Raw genomic sequence first — 14,319 nt, forward strand, 5'->3', positions numbered from 1 at the left:
AAAATAGGTTTGCCCCTACGAAGCAGCTGTCTTGTGTGAATGTGGCTACAGAAGACAGCAGCATTCTGCTGGAACCTGGCTTCCCAATTCACATTCAAAGGCCCGTCTGGTCAGGCAGAATTAAAAACTCAAAACAAGTAGAAGAATCCCTTTTAATTGCACCTTTTGAAATTATAGACTTCATCCTCTCTCTCTCTCTCTCTCTCTCTCTCTCTCTCTCTCTCTCTCTCTCTCTTTCTCTAAGAAAATGCATTCTTGCCTGATTCCCAAGCTCAGTGCAAGCATCTCCTTTGTGAATTTAGGATCAAAGTATCTCGTGGGTTAAAAGCTGGACCGTTCCAATTTTTTTTTCTCAATTGACTGCACAAGCCACCTTGGATTCTCCTGAATGGTTTAGCCGAGGTGGGGGGGGGAGGAGGGGAGAGGACAGGAAAGAGGGAGGGGGGAAGCGGAGCAAGAGAAAGATGTCACAATCTCTAATCTATCTGTCATTTTTATTTTTCAGCAGCCGGAGAGGAGCTCCCGACTAGAACAATGCTGGAGAGGAAGGGAGGGGAGAGGGCCGGAGTGGCAGCCCAAGTCTGAAAACAGGTGAACAGCAGTGGCAGCAGCAGCAGCAGCGGAGGAAGAGTGGAGGGGAAGGAAGAGATTTGTCACCGCTGCTGCGGGGGAGGCGAGCCAGCCCCACCGGGAAGAGCCTCCTCCTCCTCTCGGCTGCGCGGAGGTGGATCCTGGCTGGGCAGCAGCTGAGCCATGGCTACGAATTTCAACGACATTGTCAAACAGGGATACGTGAAAATGAAGAGCAGGAAATTGGGGGTAAGTGCCGGCAGATGCCGCCTTGTGTTTCCGAGTGGGCTCTGTCTGGCTGGCGTCCTTTGTAGGCATGCGGGCAGGTGCAAATTGCGCAAAAAAACCCCGGTGCTTTTGTGTGGAAGAATTCTGGCTAGAGCAGCATAGCTCTCTCTCTCTCTCTCTCTCTGCCTCTCCTCTAGGCATCCCTCCTGCATGGACCTTCCTCCCCACAGGCTCTGCCTGAGTCCTGGTAACAGAGGTGTCAGTTGCTGGTCATTTCTGGCGTTGCCTTGGTGGACGTGGCGTCCCCAGAGTTGATGGATTGGGTGGGTTTTGCAAGGGCTTGGTGGTGGTCTGTATTTTGTGCCATGGGGATTTCCTTGACAGCTGGTTGCAGATCTTGAAGCCGATAAAAGAAACAGCAACTCTTTGCCTTTGTGTGCGTGTGAATATAGTACGGATTGACTCTGCCTGGCTACAGTGGACAGGTTGTGTTCTCCTGTTTCAGATGCTTCTGTGGCACTCCCTTCCCCAGAGACTCCTCTGAGCCTGTGGCTGAGCAGCTTATGCAAGTGCAGTTAGAATTCTTTTTCTCTCAGCTGGGTTTTGGTCGCTGGGCAAAATCAGCACAATCAGCAGCAGGGCTTCATTATTTATTTTTTGCTTTGATTGTTTTTGGTGTTTGGTGTTTTTTTTAAAAAAGCTGTGTGATTTTAGCTGACATTTTTAACCATTTTGCTCCTGCCTTTGGAAAGAGGAGGGCTAGGATTCAGCAGGGGTGGGGAGAGGGAAATTGTTGGAAAGAGGCACTGAGATTTTCCTCATTCCATCTGGACTGCTTAGCTGCAGAGTCATGTTGTGGATACTTTCTCCGTGAGCACCTCTGGCCCATATGAGGAGGACCAACTCGGATACTGGGTCTGGCTCTTCCTTTGAGCACAGCCACCCCCAGCAAGATTTCTCTCCCCTTCACTCCTGGGTTCTTGATGTAGACCCTTGCTCCAGGCACAGTTGCATCTATGGATCTTGGCTTCTAGGGTGTGTCTTTCCTGGGCCTCTGAGATATCCCTGCTTGCAACAGGGGCATCTCGAACACGGAACAAGCATTGATCGCCCCTTTCTCTTTTCCAGCCGTCTTCTATCGGCAGGGTGACTAAACTCCACGCTAGAGATTTCTGGATTGCACATAAAAGAAATCCACATTTCCTCCTTGGAATGAATATTTTCTGAAGGGGCATTGAACTGATCCTCTGTATGCAACATGAAGGGATTTCTTTACTTGGATTTTGAAATATGGTTATGAGAAGGATTCTTTTGAAGCACCTTTCTTCAGCCTTGGGTCCCCAGATGTTGTGCGCATCCTCTCATCCCTGACCGCTGGCATGATGGGAGTTGGTACCCAACAACATCTGTAGAGACCAAGGCTGGGGAGAAGACTGCAAGGATGCAGAAAGCCTGGGAGTGGATTTCCAAAGGACGGAAGTTGTCGGACAGGAGGCACCTGGGTTTGGTGGCCTTGGGCAAGCCTCTCTGTTTCAAGTTTTCCATCTCTCATTTTGGCAGCCTGCAACTGAAGGTTATTGTGAGGGTTAATAGTAGCTGTTGCCTGCTGTGAGCCTGGGAGGATAATGATCCACTTATGGGTGTGTTTCTGTTTAATGACAGGATTGCTGTGTGGGCCTCCACTGGGTGTCCTGGCCAGTCCCAGCTATTGCATCACAATCTCTCCCAGGGAGCATCTTGGGGCTGAACCTGCGAAACTTTGATGTGCATGTGTGTGTGTAAATGTTTTGCTTCCACAAAGCTTTTAAAACAAGTGGGGTTGGCATGTACCTTCAGATGTTGTAGAACTTGCATCATCGCTAACCCTTGTCCATGCTCACCATGAGAGCCAGTGTGGCGTAGTGGTGCTGGACTATGACCCAGGAGACTGGGGTTCAAATTCTCACTCACCCATGAAGCTCCCCAGCTGTGATCGTGGGCCGGTCATGATCTCCTAGCCTAACCTACCTCACAGGACTGTTGTGAAGATACCACAGTGGTGGTGGAGAACTGTGCATGCCACCTTGAGCTCCTTAGAGGAACGTTGGGATAGAAATGTAAAAATAAATAAAACATGGCTGATGGGAATTGGGAGTCCCTCAGACCTGCTTCTCCATCCTTGCTTTAAAACATGCTGTTGTCATCTCACTGATACCCTCCTCCTCTTCTTCATTTGCCATTATTCTGCATACTGTTGTGGTAAAAGCACCAGGATGGGTGTGTATCCTGAGTCTTATGACTCTGTTCCATTGGAGTAACTGATTCTTGGAATGGACCGGGTCCCTTAAAATAAAGAAGCACCTTTCAGTAAAGGCAGAAAGAACAGATTTGAGACTGAGCTGCTGCTCCATATAGAAGACTCTGCCTAAGGCTAATCATTGCAGAAGCAAAATGAGAGCTCTGTTCTTTTGTAGCACCCTTGGAGAGCCTTGCCCTGAATAAGGTCAGCACTTGCATCATAAGGACACAAGACAAGTCTGCTGGATCAGGCCCATCTCTTCCAGCATCCTCTTCTCACAATGGCCAACCAGATGCCTGTGGGAAGCCTGCAGGCCGGACATGAGCACAACGGTACTCTGCCCTCCTGCAATTCCCAGCGACTGGTATTCACAGGCACAGTGCCTCCAACAGTGGAGGTTGAACATAGACATTGTGGCTCATAGCCATCGATAGCCTTCTCCTACATGTATCTGCCCAATCCTCTTTTAAAGCCATCTAAGTTTGTGGCCATCATTGCTTCTCATGGGGGTGAATTCCATGGTTTAGCTCTGCGCTGTGTGAAGGACTTTCTTTTATGTGCCCTGAATCTTCCAGCATTCAGCTTCATTGGATATCTATCAACGCTAACCTCCCCTGTATTGAGTGGGGAAGGTCTGTTTTGGGCTTTCCTTGAGTTTGCTTGAATGCAAGTAGAACCCTCCATCAGATGGGAGATCCATGATAAAGCTGGGCTGCCAGTCCCATGGCGGAGTCTGCTTGCATTCAGCCACAGTGAGTAAAATGTCCTCTGCAGACCTTCCCTGTGCAACACATGGAAAAGTCTATGACTGATGGGGGGCTGAGGGTGTGAGGGCTGTGCATGTGTCCCTGCCCCTCTCCACACTTGGAACATTTTCATGCATTGCAGGAGAGCTGTGTTTAGAAATTATTTGTTGCCATGTAGGTGCAAGGAGAGCGGGGAAGGTGTTGTGCAAACTGGGCACCAGACTCAAGGAGGCCAACAAAGCCTTCATGTACATTCCCATCTTGGCTTAAGCCCATGTGTGATTCCACACTCAACCCCTTCCCAAATTTAAGATATATTCATAGAATTGTGGAGTTGGAAGGGACCACGAGTGTCATCTAGCCCAACCTCCTGCAAGGCAACCTTCTTTTGTCCAACATGGGGCTCAAACCCACGACCCTGTTTTAAGAGTCTCAAGCTTTACTGACTGAGCTATTCTATATTGCTGCCTCCTGTGTTCTTACTGGCTTTAAAAGAGCCTTAGAAAAAATTGTGACTGCCTGCCATGGTGGCTGCGTTCTAGCTCTGCTGTCAGGGGCAGGATGCTGGGAACAGCAAGTGGGTCCTCAGGGTCTGCTTGTGAGCTTTCCATAAGCATCCGGTTGGCTACTGTGATTATGCTGGTCCAGATAAGCCTTTGGCCAAATCCAACAGGACTCTTCTTGTGTTCTCAGATGGCCCGATAACAGTGGTGGCGAAACTATGGCATGCGTGCCAGAGGGGACACTCAGAGCCCTCTCTGTGGGCTCATGTGCCGTTGCCCCAGCTCAGAGCCAGCAGAAGGCGAGGGCGGCGTGTCGGGTTCTCAGCTTAACTTGGGCAGCCGGAGAGCCATGTGAGTGGCAGGTCGGTGCAGGAAACTGTGAGGCGGGAGCAGGATGCAAGGTTGAGGCTCTACACACCCTCCGGCCAGGGCCAATGAAAGGTGCCAGGCAGGGGAGCATGGCATCGTTGGTTCCAGCGCCAGGTAGCCAGACAGAGCTGCCTCCGCCCCATCCTCGTTGCCCCTCATCCGGCACTGGGGCTCCGGACCCCACCAGCCCCACCGCGCCATGGTCGTCTCCCACTTGCTGAAGTATTTCTTCACCGAACTCAACCACAGCCAAGTGCAGTGGTACACCCTGTGCTAGCACGTGGGGCAGCCCCCAGGGCCTTTTCAGGGGATGGCACGATGGGAGGGGGGGTGCCTCTCTGCATGCGCTCACAGGGCCATGCCAAGAACACTTGCTTGCCCAGGCTGGAGTTTAAAAGCAGGGAATTCCTGTTGACGTGAAGATCTTGTGAAAATCAAAATGAAATCCTTAAAGTGTGGAATTCCTTGCCAAATAATTTTAAAGCAGTGAAAGTGCTTGGGATTGTTTCATTGTATCATTGAAAGCTCTGTTATTCTGTTTTTCTTTTAAGACAAAAGATGTTAATGTATGAGTTGTTTTTTCTAAACTAAAACCTCAGTATTCAGGTTAAATTGCTGTGTTGGCTCTTTGGGTTTGGACACTCGGTCTCTAAAAGGTTCTCCATCACTGCCCTATAAGGACCTTCTCAGTGGCTGCTCCTAGATTATGGAGCAACTTGCCTCGTGTTCTCTTCCCCTCCCTCCCAAGTTTTTTGCTGGCCACAAAGGACACTTTTATTCTGGTAGATTTTTGTAGCATGTCGCACATCAGGTTTTTATGTTCAGGTCCTGATACTGCCTACTTGGCTGCTTTGTTTTATATCAGTGGTAGTGGTGTGTTTGTATGTTTTAATAAAACTGCAACTCAACTGTTGCAAGCTGCCCTGAGTGGTGGCTTTGCCATGAGGAGAGCAGGACAGAAATGTTTTAAGGAAGAAATATAGTAAAATAGCCAGCTCAGTGGAGGGGGGAAGATCTGCTGATGGTTGTATTCAACCTCCAGGTTCAGAAGCCTCTTAGTACCAGCTGCCGTGAACCAGCAAAAGGAGAAGGATGTTTCCTTCAGACCTTGTGTGGGGGCTTCCTGGAGGTGTCTGGCTGGCCACTCTAGGGGAGACTGGCCCATTAGAACACCCCACCAACCACAGCTAGCTCCCACCTGCTTCCTGTCTCATTTTCAACCAGTTTGAGAGGTGGCAGTGCCTGCCAACTTCTTCCTTCTCTTCTGTCTCCATGTTAAACCTTGTTGAACTCAGCAGGAAGGTGAGAAAACTAGAATCAGTTGCCTCCGGCACCACCTACTTTTGGCCTCCCTGCCTTCTGCCCTACCAGACCCACCAATGGACTTAGATGGACCTTTGGGTCTGGTTCCACATGGCTCCTCTTGCCTCCATCTGTTTTCCTGCTTTGGCGAGGCTTTCTGGAGAGCACCTGCTCTGGAAGAGCATTTGCGGACCAGTGTACTGTGCTTGGACATCCCTCCTCTCCCCACCCTTGCTTGAAGGATGCCAAGTTGGCCAGGACTCTGTTTGCCTACCAGCTGGAAGTGGCTATGCTAGGCTCACTTGGCATCGGAGCGCAGCGTTTTCCATCACAGCCCAGCTCCGGTTTGTGCAGCTCCTCTCCGGGGAGCCCGTTGAGCGCGGTGGCATGGCCCAGGGCCCTGTTGCCAAAGCAGCACCCTCCCTCCTCCCTGACTCTTGCATGACTTCTCCGAAAGCCCCGCTCTGCTCCAGCAGCCTCCGTGCCCCCGAGGGCTCTGCTCCAATTTGAGGACATTTAAATTGGAGCTCTGGCTTCAGGCAGAGGACGTGGAAGTTTGTTGGCTGCACAGAGAGGGGAGGAGGTTTCTTTGCCTCTACTTCTGCTGCTGTAGCGGCTTCTTTTTCCTTATTAAGTAGGGAGGTGGGGGCTGTAGGAGAGTTCATAGCCTAGAATTAATGAGTGGGTCAGTGGGGGAATTTCGAATAATGATTGGGTATTGTTGTAGGTCTAGAGTAGCTATCTTTGTCTTGAAGGTGACTAGGAGAAGCCACGGAGACCACATAACACTGGTTCTGAAAGACCTACATTGGCTCCTGGTATGTTTCTGAGCACGATTCAAAGTATTGGTGCTGACCTTGAAAGCCCTAAATGGCTTCAGCCTAGTGTATCTGAAGGAACGTCTCCACCCCCATCGTTCAGCCCGGACACTGAGGTCCAGCACTGTGGGCCTTCTGACGGTTCCCTCACTGTGAGAAGTGAGGTTACAAGCAACCAGGCAGAGGGCCTTATTGGGAGTGGCTCCCTCCCTGCAGAACGCCCTCCCATCAGATGTGAAGGAAATAAACAACTATCTGACTTTTAGAAGACATCTGAAGGCAGCCCTGTTTAGGGAAGCTTTTAGTGTCTAATGTTTTACCACTTTATTGTTATTATTATCATTAATTCTGTTGCGAGCCGCCCAGAGTGGCTGGGTACAGGTAAAGGTAAAGGGACCCCTGATCATTAGGTCCAGTCGTGACTGACTCTGGGGTTGCGGCGCTCATCTCGTTTTATTGGCCGAGGGAGCCGGCGTACAGCTGGTCATGTGGCCAGCATGATTAAGCCGCTTCTGGCGAACCAGAGCAGCACACGGAAACGCTGTTTACCTGGAGCGGTACCTATTTATCTACTTGCACTTTGACATGCTTTTGAACTGCTAGGTTGGCAGGAGTAGGGACTGAGCAACGGGAGCTCACCCCGTCGTGGGGATTTGAACTGCCAACCTTCTGATCGGCAAGTCCTAGCCTCTGTGGTTTAACCCACAGCACCACCGGCATCCATTATTATTATTATTATTATTATTATTATTATTATTATTATTATTATTATTATTATTATTTAAGGCCCTCTGTGTTCATCCCTCTGAGAGCTGCATGCTGCCAGTCTCTCTCTCACACACACATGTACAGTACCCACTTTCCACACATGTAGACAACACACATGTATGCAGGCACACATCAAACAGGCTCTCTCTCCTTCTCAATCTCACCCCACCATCATCATTTGTATGCCGCTTTCCAACGAATTAATAAAGAGCTGTAAATCATATATATAATCAATCCATACAACAGCTGCAGCAAAACATGTCTCTCCCGCATCGGTCTCTACAAGCCACAGCAGGCCATGCACAGCCTTATAACCGCTTGACCTCACCCCCAAAGGCGCACTCCTCTATCATCTCCCGAGACAAGACAGATGCCAACCAACCAACCTAACAACATTGTGTAAAGCCGTACCAAAAAGCTAACCTAATTTATAAGCTTAAAATTAAATAGGAGAGAGAATAATGTCCAACAAAGAAATAAAATGATATTAAAATCACTGTTCATAAATAATCCACATAATCTCACAGCAGTTAGCTTGCACGCATTGCATGGTAGCCACGCACCTTACTGGTGGCAGCCTTCCCGGCACACTTGGCACACACAGAATCATTGAATCGTGGAGTTGGAAGGATCCCAAGGAGTCATCTAGTCCAGTCCTCTGCAGTGCAGGAGTCACAACTAAAGATTCCTTGACAGGAAGCCTTCCAACCTCTTTTTTTTAAAAAAAACCTCCAGTAAAGGAGATTCCACCACCTTCCGAGAGAGCCTGTTCCACTGTCAGTTTATTCTGTCAGAAAGTTATTCTATACAACATGCACACCGGCTACGCATGCAAACCATGTGCACAGGCACACAGCACACACTCACTCATAAATAACACACCCTACACACAGGCATGCGCCACCTCTCCTCTCAGTGCTGTGAAGTGGTGCTTGGCTGTGTGGAGAGGTTTAAATCTTTGCTTTCAGGCCTCCATGATGAGGAGACTCTAGTCTAGTGTAATGGATAGCCTTGCTGGAGCTTCACACACATCCAACAGTATCTGTTGTTGTTGTTGTTGTTGTCTGAGAGTGGAGCCTCTGAAACACACAGAAAAATATATATTAAAACTAAAATAAGTATTTAATAAATTCCTTAAATATTCACCTGTGATGTTACAAGTGCTGACTAGGTGGCCTGACTTCCAACATTGCATTTCTCAGTAACAGTAAAGAGAGAGAGAAATGATTTTCTTAGGAAAAACATTTATATTGGCTGCCAGAACTAAATAAGAATGATGCATTCACTGCATGATAAAAAGATTGTCTGGAAGTCTTCCACTTTGTTGATCACTGAAAAGTTCTTCAGAAACGATGCATGAAAATGTCAAGGCCTGAAACTCACAGCCATATTAGTTCAGGGCTTTCCTTCTTCTCCTCTGCAGACCTGTGAGTTGGCCTGACTTGCCCAAGGCAACCTTCATGGATGAGCAAGTATTTGACCCTGGTGTGCTGATGGGAATTGTAGTTTCAAATAACTAATGGGACCAGGTTGGTGAAGGCTGCACTAGCCCTTAAGATCCACTGCAATATTTACTTTATTTCTTATTACAGCCTTTTGGTTTACCTGACAGAGCCCTGGTGGGTGGAATCCTTGTTGAGGAGCAAATCCAGATGGAAAATGGTGGCTTATGACTTGGAGCCAAATACTTAAGCGCACCTCTTGAACTATACCTTCATATACAAGTACACATCCATATCTGAGTCACTGCAGATCAGGGTTTCTAACATAGAGAGCCAAAACTGGCTAGGTTTGGCCAGAAAGCTGGTCAGCAGCTTCCATTTAACGTTCATGTGAGGAACCCGGGAGACCAAGAGGAAAGCCATTCGTACAAAGCTGGCCATAGCAGAGAATTTATTTTTGTTGCTCTGCTGTTGTCGTCTCTTTTTTCTTGCCATGGCAACTCTAGAGGAAGTTACCACCCCCAGCCCCAACCCCCACATACATACATTAAAAACAAGTGGGGGGAAATATATCAAAAACATACCACCCATTCTAAAAGCCCAATTTTATCCACTAATTTCAAAACTGCACTGGTTTTGGGGGTGGGGGCGTTCTGGGAATCCCTGAGCAACGCCAGCTATGAAGCTGCTAAGGTAGCTCATAAGTTCATTGGTAAAAATGAATGGATACCAGCTGGAAATAGGGTAACAGGCAAACTTTGCAGTCTCAAAGCTTTTAGCTGTGTTTACTAAATACAAGTAAAGCAAAGCAAGCTAAATTAGATTGCTGTCAAGGGCTTCAGAAAGTTTCCCAGCGTAGATTGAAAATTTTCCAATCAGATTGTCATATAAAAATTTCTCAAATTCGCATAGGGAAATTCAATCCCCCCCCCTTAAAAAATCTGCATTACTGCCTTTGAGGGAATGTATGGGGACAGTTGTGCAAATATCTACATAATGTCTTTTGTTGGGGGTTTGAAATCTGGCATCTCCCCCCCAATTCCTCTGTGCAACTTTTTGTCAGGCTGTGGAAAGAAGGCTGGGATTCATTAAAAGAAAATGTGTGCATGTACATAGGGATGGGGTGGGGGGATGGAACAGGCATGCATGGACAGCAAGATAGGAACGGAGGCCCTCGCCATGCCTGCTCTTCATTCTGGTTATTGCAATCCATATCTGTGTAGGCCATAGCTGGCCCCGGGCATTTTTCTGCCTGAGACAAAGGGCATGATGCCTCTCTGCCCCACTTTCCACATACAGAAGCCCACTGGACAGGCTGTTAAATCTTATTTATTTCAATTAAGTTTGTATTAGTTTTCAAAAAGTTCAGTTGCAGCATATTATCAAACAAACAAGCAAACGGTAATAATAAATAATAACCAGATCAGATACTCTGTATCGTGCCAAGGGAAATTTATCACAGCATTCAGCTTACATTCCATCTCTAAATGTATTAGCCACATTTGTTCATAAACAGGAGGAGATTCTTGACCGTATTGCTCCTTACCTGAGAAAGAGATATTAAAAGTCGGACCAAAACCATCTTTCTTACTTAGGCCCTCCTGGTGATTCACATCTCTGGTGGGGGATGTGCTGAAGCACAATTTTGGCCTGTAGATTTTAGGGAACTACAGTGGTACCTCGGGTTACGTACTTAATTCGTTCCGGAGGTCCGTTCTTAACCTGAAACTGTTCTTAACCTGAAGCACTACTTTAGCTAATGGGGCCTCCTGCTGCCGCCGCGCCGCCAGAGCACGATTTCTGTTCTCATCCTGAAGCAAAGTTCTTAACCTGAAGCACTATTTCTGGGTTAGCGGAGTCTATAACCTGAAGCGTATGTAACCTGAAGCATATGTAACCTGAAGCATATGTAACCTGAGGTACCACTGTAAAACAAAATCTTAATGTTGTTCCAACCTCCCAGTTGGCACTTTTTTGATGGAGGCTAACCTAAACTTGATTATACCATTATTATTGATGGCAGCTAGAATGACTTGTGCACTTTAAAATTTAATTCCAGCACTAGTGAAGGGACTTGGATGGTCACACTTAGCAAACATAATTGCACCTGTATGCCTCACTTGTGCATTGGCCAAAAAAGAGGAAATAATTCTCTGCAAAAGAGGGCATAATGGGAATCAGATTTACATAACATTTGCATATGTTGACTTGTATGCACAGATTAATAGCGAATGGCGGATGGTGTGGAGGGGCAGCTTGACCTCGCTTGACCTCTGGGTGGTTGTGTCGCTGCTGCTTCCTGGGAGGTAGAAGGGGGAGGCAAGCGCTACCCTTCCTCTACCTCCTCTCAAGCAGCCGCAACATGGCCACCCAGAGGTCAGGTGACATAGATACACATTTAGGAATAATGTCTACAATTTAAATAGTAATGCAGTACATCTCACTGTAGTGTGGAAGACACTGACTCGGTGACCAATGTGTCTAATGTCCAGGGAATGATTGTATAGTAGGACACATGGCCACCCTCAAAGGGACGGATTCCTCCACTGTACAGGGGGCAGCAGATACAGTGGTCCCTCTGGTTAAGAACTTAATTTGTTCTGGAGGTCCATTCTTAACCTCAAACTGTTCTTAACCTGAGGTACCACTTTAGCTTATGGGGCCTGCTGCGCCACCACTGCACAATTTCTGTTCTCATCCTGAAGCAAAGTTCCTAACCCGAGGTACTATTTCTGGGTTAGCGGAGTCTGTAACCTGAAGCGTATGTAACCTGAAGCGTCTGTAACCCGAGGTACCACTGTATAGCTTAGGAGATACAGTAGGGCAGGCTACGTTGTGCACACAGTTGCGCCCTCCAGGAGAGGAGAACAACAAGGGGGCTCAGGAGGAATGGCCAGTAAGTGGTCGCTCTTCCCCCTGACCCCCTAGCATTGGCTGTCTGAAGTTACCACAGCCGGTGTGGTGTAGTGGTTAAGAGCGGTAGACTTGTAATCTGGGGAACGGGGTTCGCGTCCCCGCTCCTCCACATGCAGCTGCTGGGTGACCTTGGGCTAGTCACACTTCTCTGAAGTCTCTCAGCCCCACACACCTCACAGAGTGTTTGTTGTGGGGGAGGAAGGGAAAGGAGAATGTTAGCCGCTTTGAGACTCCTGAAGGGGAGTGAAAGGCGGGATATCAAATCCAAACTCTTCTTCTTATTATTCTTACCAATGGTAGGGCTGGCCCTGATCTTTCACAAATGAATTCATCAGTGTTTTCTTTTTGTAAGGCATCATTTGGCAGAGATAGCTATTTGCATCCAGCTCTTTTTTTTCCAGGGGGAGGAAACCTAACATGGGGCTCCAGCCCCAAATCATCTTCTTCTGCCCACCTAGCAGACAAGAAAATAGCCCTTGGTCTTCCAAACTTTATCTCTTGCTGCAACCCTCAAAAACTGTATTTCTTTATGAATAGCAGTCCAATCAAGTATTTTTTAAAAAATATTTAATCTCATTGGTTTCAACAAGACAGAGAGCTAAGCATGTGCTGTTTTACAGGAGGGATTCAGCTGCATAATGGGAATTTAGGTTTGCACAATTAAAGGGGATTAAAGCTTCCTGATGGAACAAATCCACTTAAGAAGAAGAAGAAAATGGGCAGGGGAAAACACTAAAAAAAAGCTGCAGGGGGAGATAATTATGGACATGGGAAGACGTCTGATGTCCCTGCAAACAAATCAGAACAAATGCTCCAGAAAGAGTGGGCATCATATTAATAATAATAATAATAATAATAATAATAATAATAATAATAATAATAAATTAAATTTATATACCGCTGTATACCCGCAGGTCTCAGGGCGGTTCACAGGATAAGGATGGTTTTATAATAGTAGGGAAGAGAGAGAGCAGAGTCTGATTGTGGACCACCCTCCGCTTTAGCTTTATTTAGATAACAGGTGAAAAGGAACCACTAGCACCGTGAACACCTCCCTCGTTCTCTTAGAATGGCAAATAGCGCCCACCTGAGAGGTGACGGAACTGAGTTTCCAGTGAGTTCTGGCTGAAAAAAAGCCCTGCTTGCAACATTGTGGTGGGGATTAAGTGAGGAGCAGGGAGAACCGTGTATGCCACCTCGAGTTTCTTGCAGGAAAAGGTGGGTCGGGAATGCGATAAATAAATACTAAATAAATAAATATCAAACTGCGAAAGTCTTGCATTCTGAGGCGAGAAAGACCAGGAAATAGCCAGAGCTGCTCAGCTTCCTGCATGGCCCTGTCCACATCATGCTCCTTTGTGGTGATGACATGTGGGGGGGTAGGGACTTTGCCTGTAGCCCCACCAAGCCTCACAGGTGGCAGGTGCTATAGGCTTTGAAGCCCCTGTCTGGGCCTGCCTCCCTTAGGCCGCTCCGTGGTGGAGACGCTTCCTTTGAAGAGCAGGCCCTCCTTTGAAAGCGCCAGGGATGTGCTGGAGGTGGGCCGCGTGGAACGTGCGTTCAGGAAGCCACGCTGCGTGCCAAGCAGGCGCTGGGCTCCCAGGGGGCTCGTTAGGTATCTGCCAGAACAGCAGAGGAACATTGCTCTCCCCTCTTCAAGGCAGCCCAGCAAATGCAGCCATTTTGCACAGGGCTTCCTCCCTGTGGAAGACAGCGTTGGCTGACATCCGCCATGGTTGCCCCTGCTCCGGAATGTTTTGCATGAGGAACAACGACCCTTGTGTGCTGGGCTAGCTGGTCAGCCAAAATGTCTAGAGCTTCACAGCGGAGAGTAGTTGGGGCGGAGGCATTTTCCTCGTTAAGAATCCAGGCCAGCCAATGTGAGGTGGTGCATAATTAATGTATGGAATTAATTGCCTCAAGTAGTAGCCTCTGCCTGAGGGCCAGTCCAAGCATTGTGAGGCTCCCTCATCTGTACTGCAGAAAGGTAGTTGTCAGGGTACTGCCATCGGAACAGGGTAGGGAAGCAGAGGGGCAGTTGGGTTACAGGGAACCTCCGAAAATTTTGCGAAGCAGTTCCTCTTCCTGTGGTGAGGAAAGCCACACCTCCAGTGGGGAAGAGGGGAAAGGACCAGAGGATGTGCTGGGAAGCACGCCCCTTCCGTCGGCCACCCTGCGCAGAGGTGTAAAACGCAAAGAAGGAAGGGAAAGGCTGGGGGTGACGAAGCTCTTACGTTGGGGGAGGTCCCTGGAAACAACCACTCCCGGATTCTGCTAGCAATTGAGGCAGACTTGAACTTGTGGCTCTGCACTGTAAATAGTTTTGCACCAAAATAAAACCTGTAAAAGACAGGTCGGAGTCCTGACTGGTTACTCATG

General features: G+C 48.1%; 1 protein-coding gene across 3 annotated transcripts in view; it reads left to right on the forward strand.

Moving 5' to 3' along the window:
• Window positions 1–425: 425 nt before the first annotated feature.
• The window catches only part of DOK4 (docking protein 4), a 35,790-nt gene continuing 21,896 nt past the window's right edge, over window positions 426–14,319 (forward strand). For 2 of the 3 annotated variants that reach the window (XM_081203705.1, XM_081203706.1), the window contains exon 1: window positions 427–819. In XM_081203705.1, the coding sequence (XP_081059831.1) occupies window positions 754–819 (66 nt within the window). In that variant the 5' untranslated portion in view covers window positions 427–753. Of the gene's footprint in view, window positions 820–14,319 lie in introns of all 3 variants that reach the window. The other variant, XM_081203707.1, reaches the window with a different exon arrangement.

The sequence above is a fragment of the Podarcis bocagei genome (genome assembly GCF_964188305.1).
Source record: "Podarcis bocagei genome assembly, chromosome: 7".
NCBI lineage: Eukaryota > Metazoa > Chordata > Lepidosauria > Squamata > Lacertidae > Podarcis > Podarcis bocagei.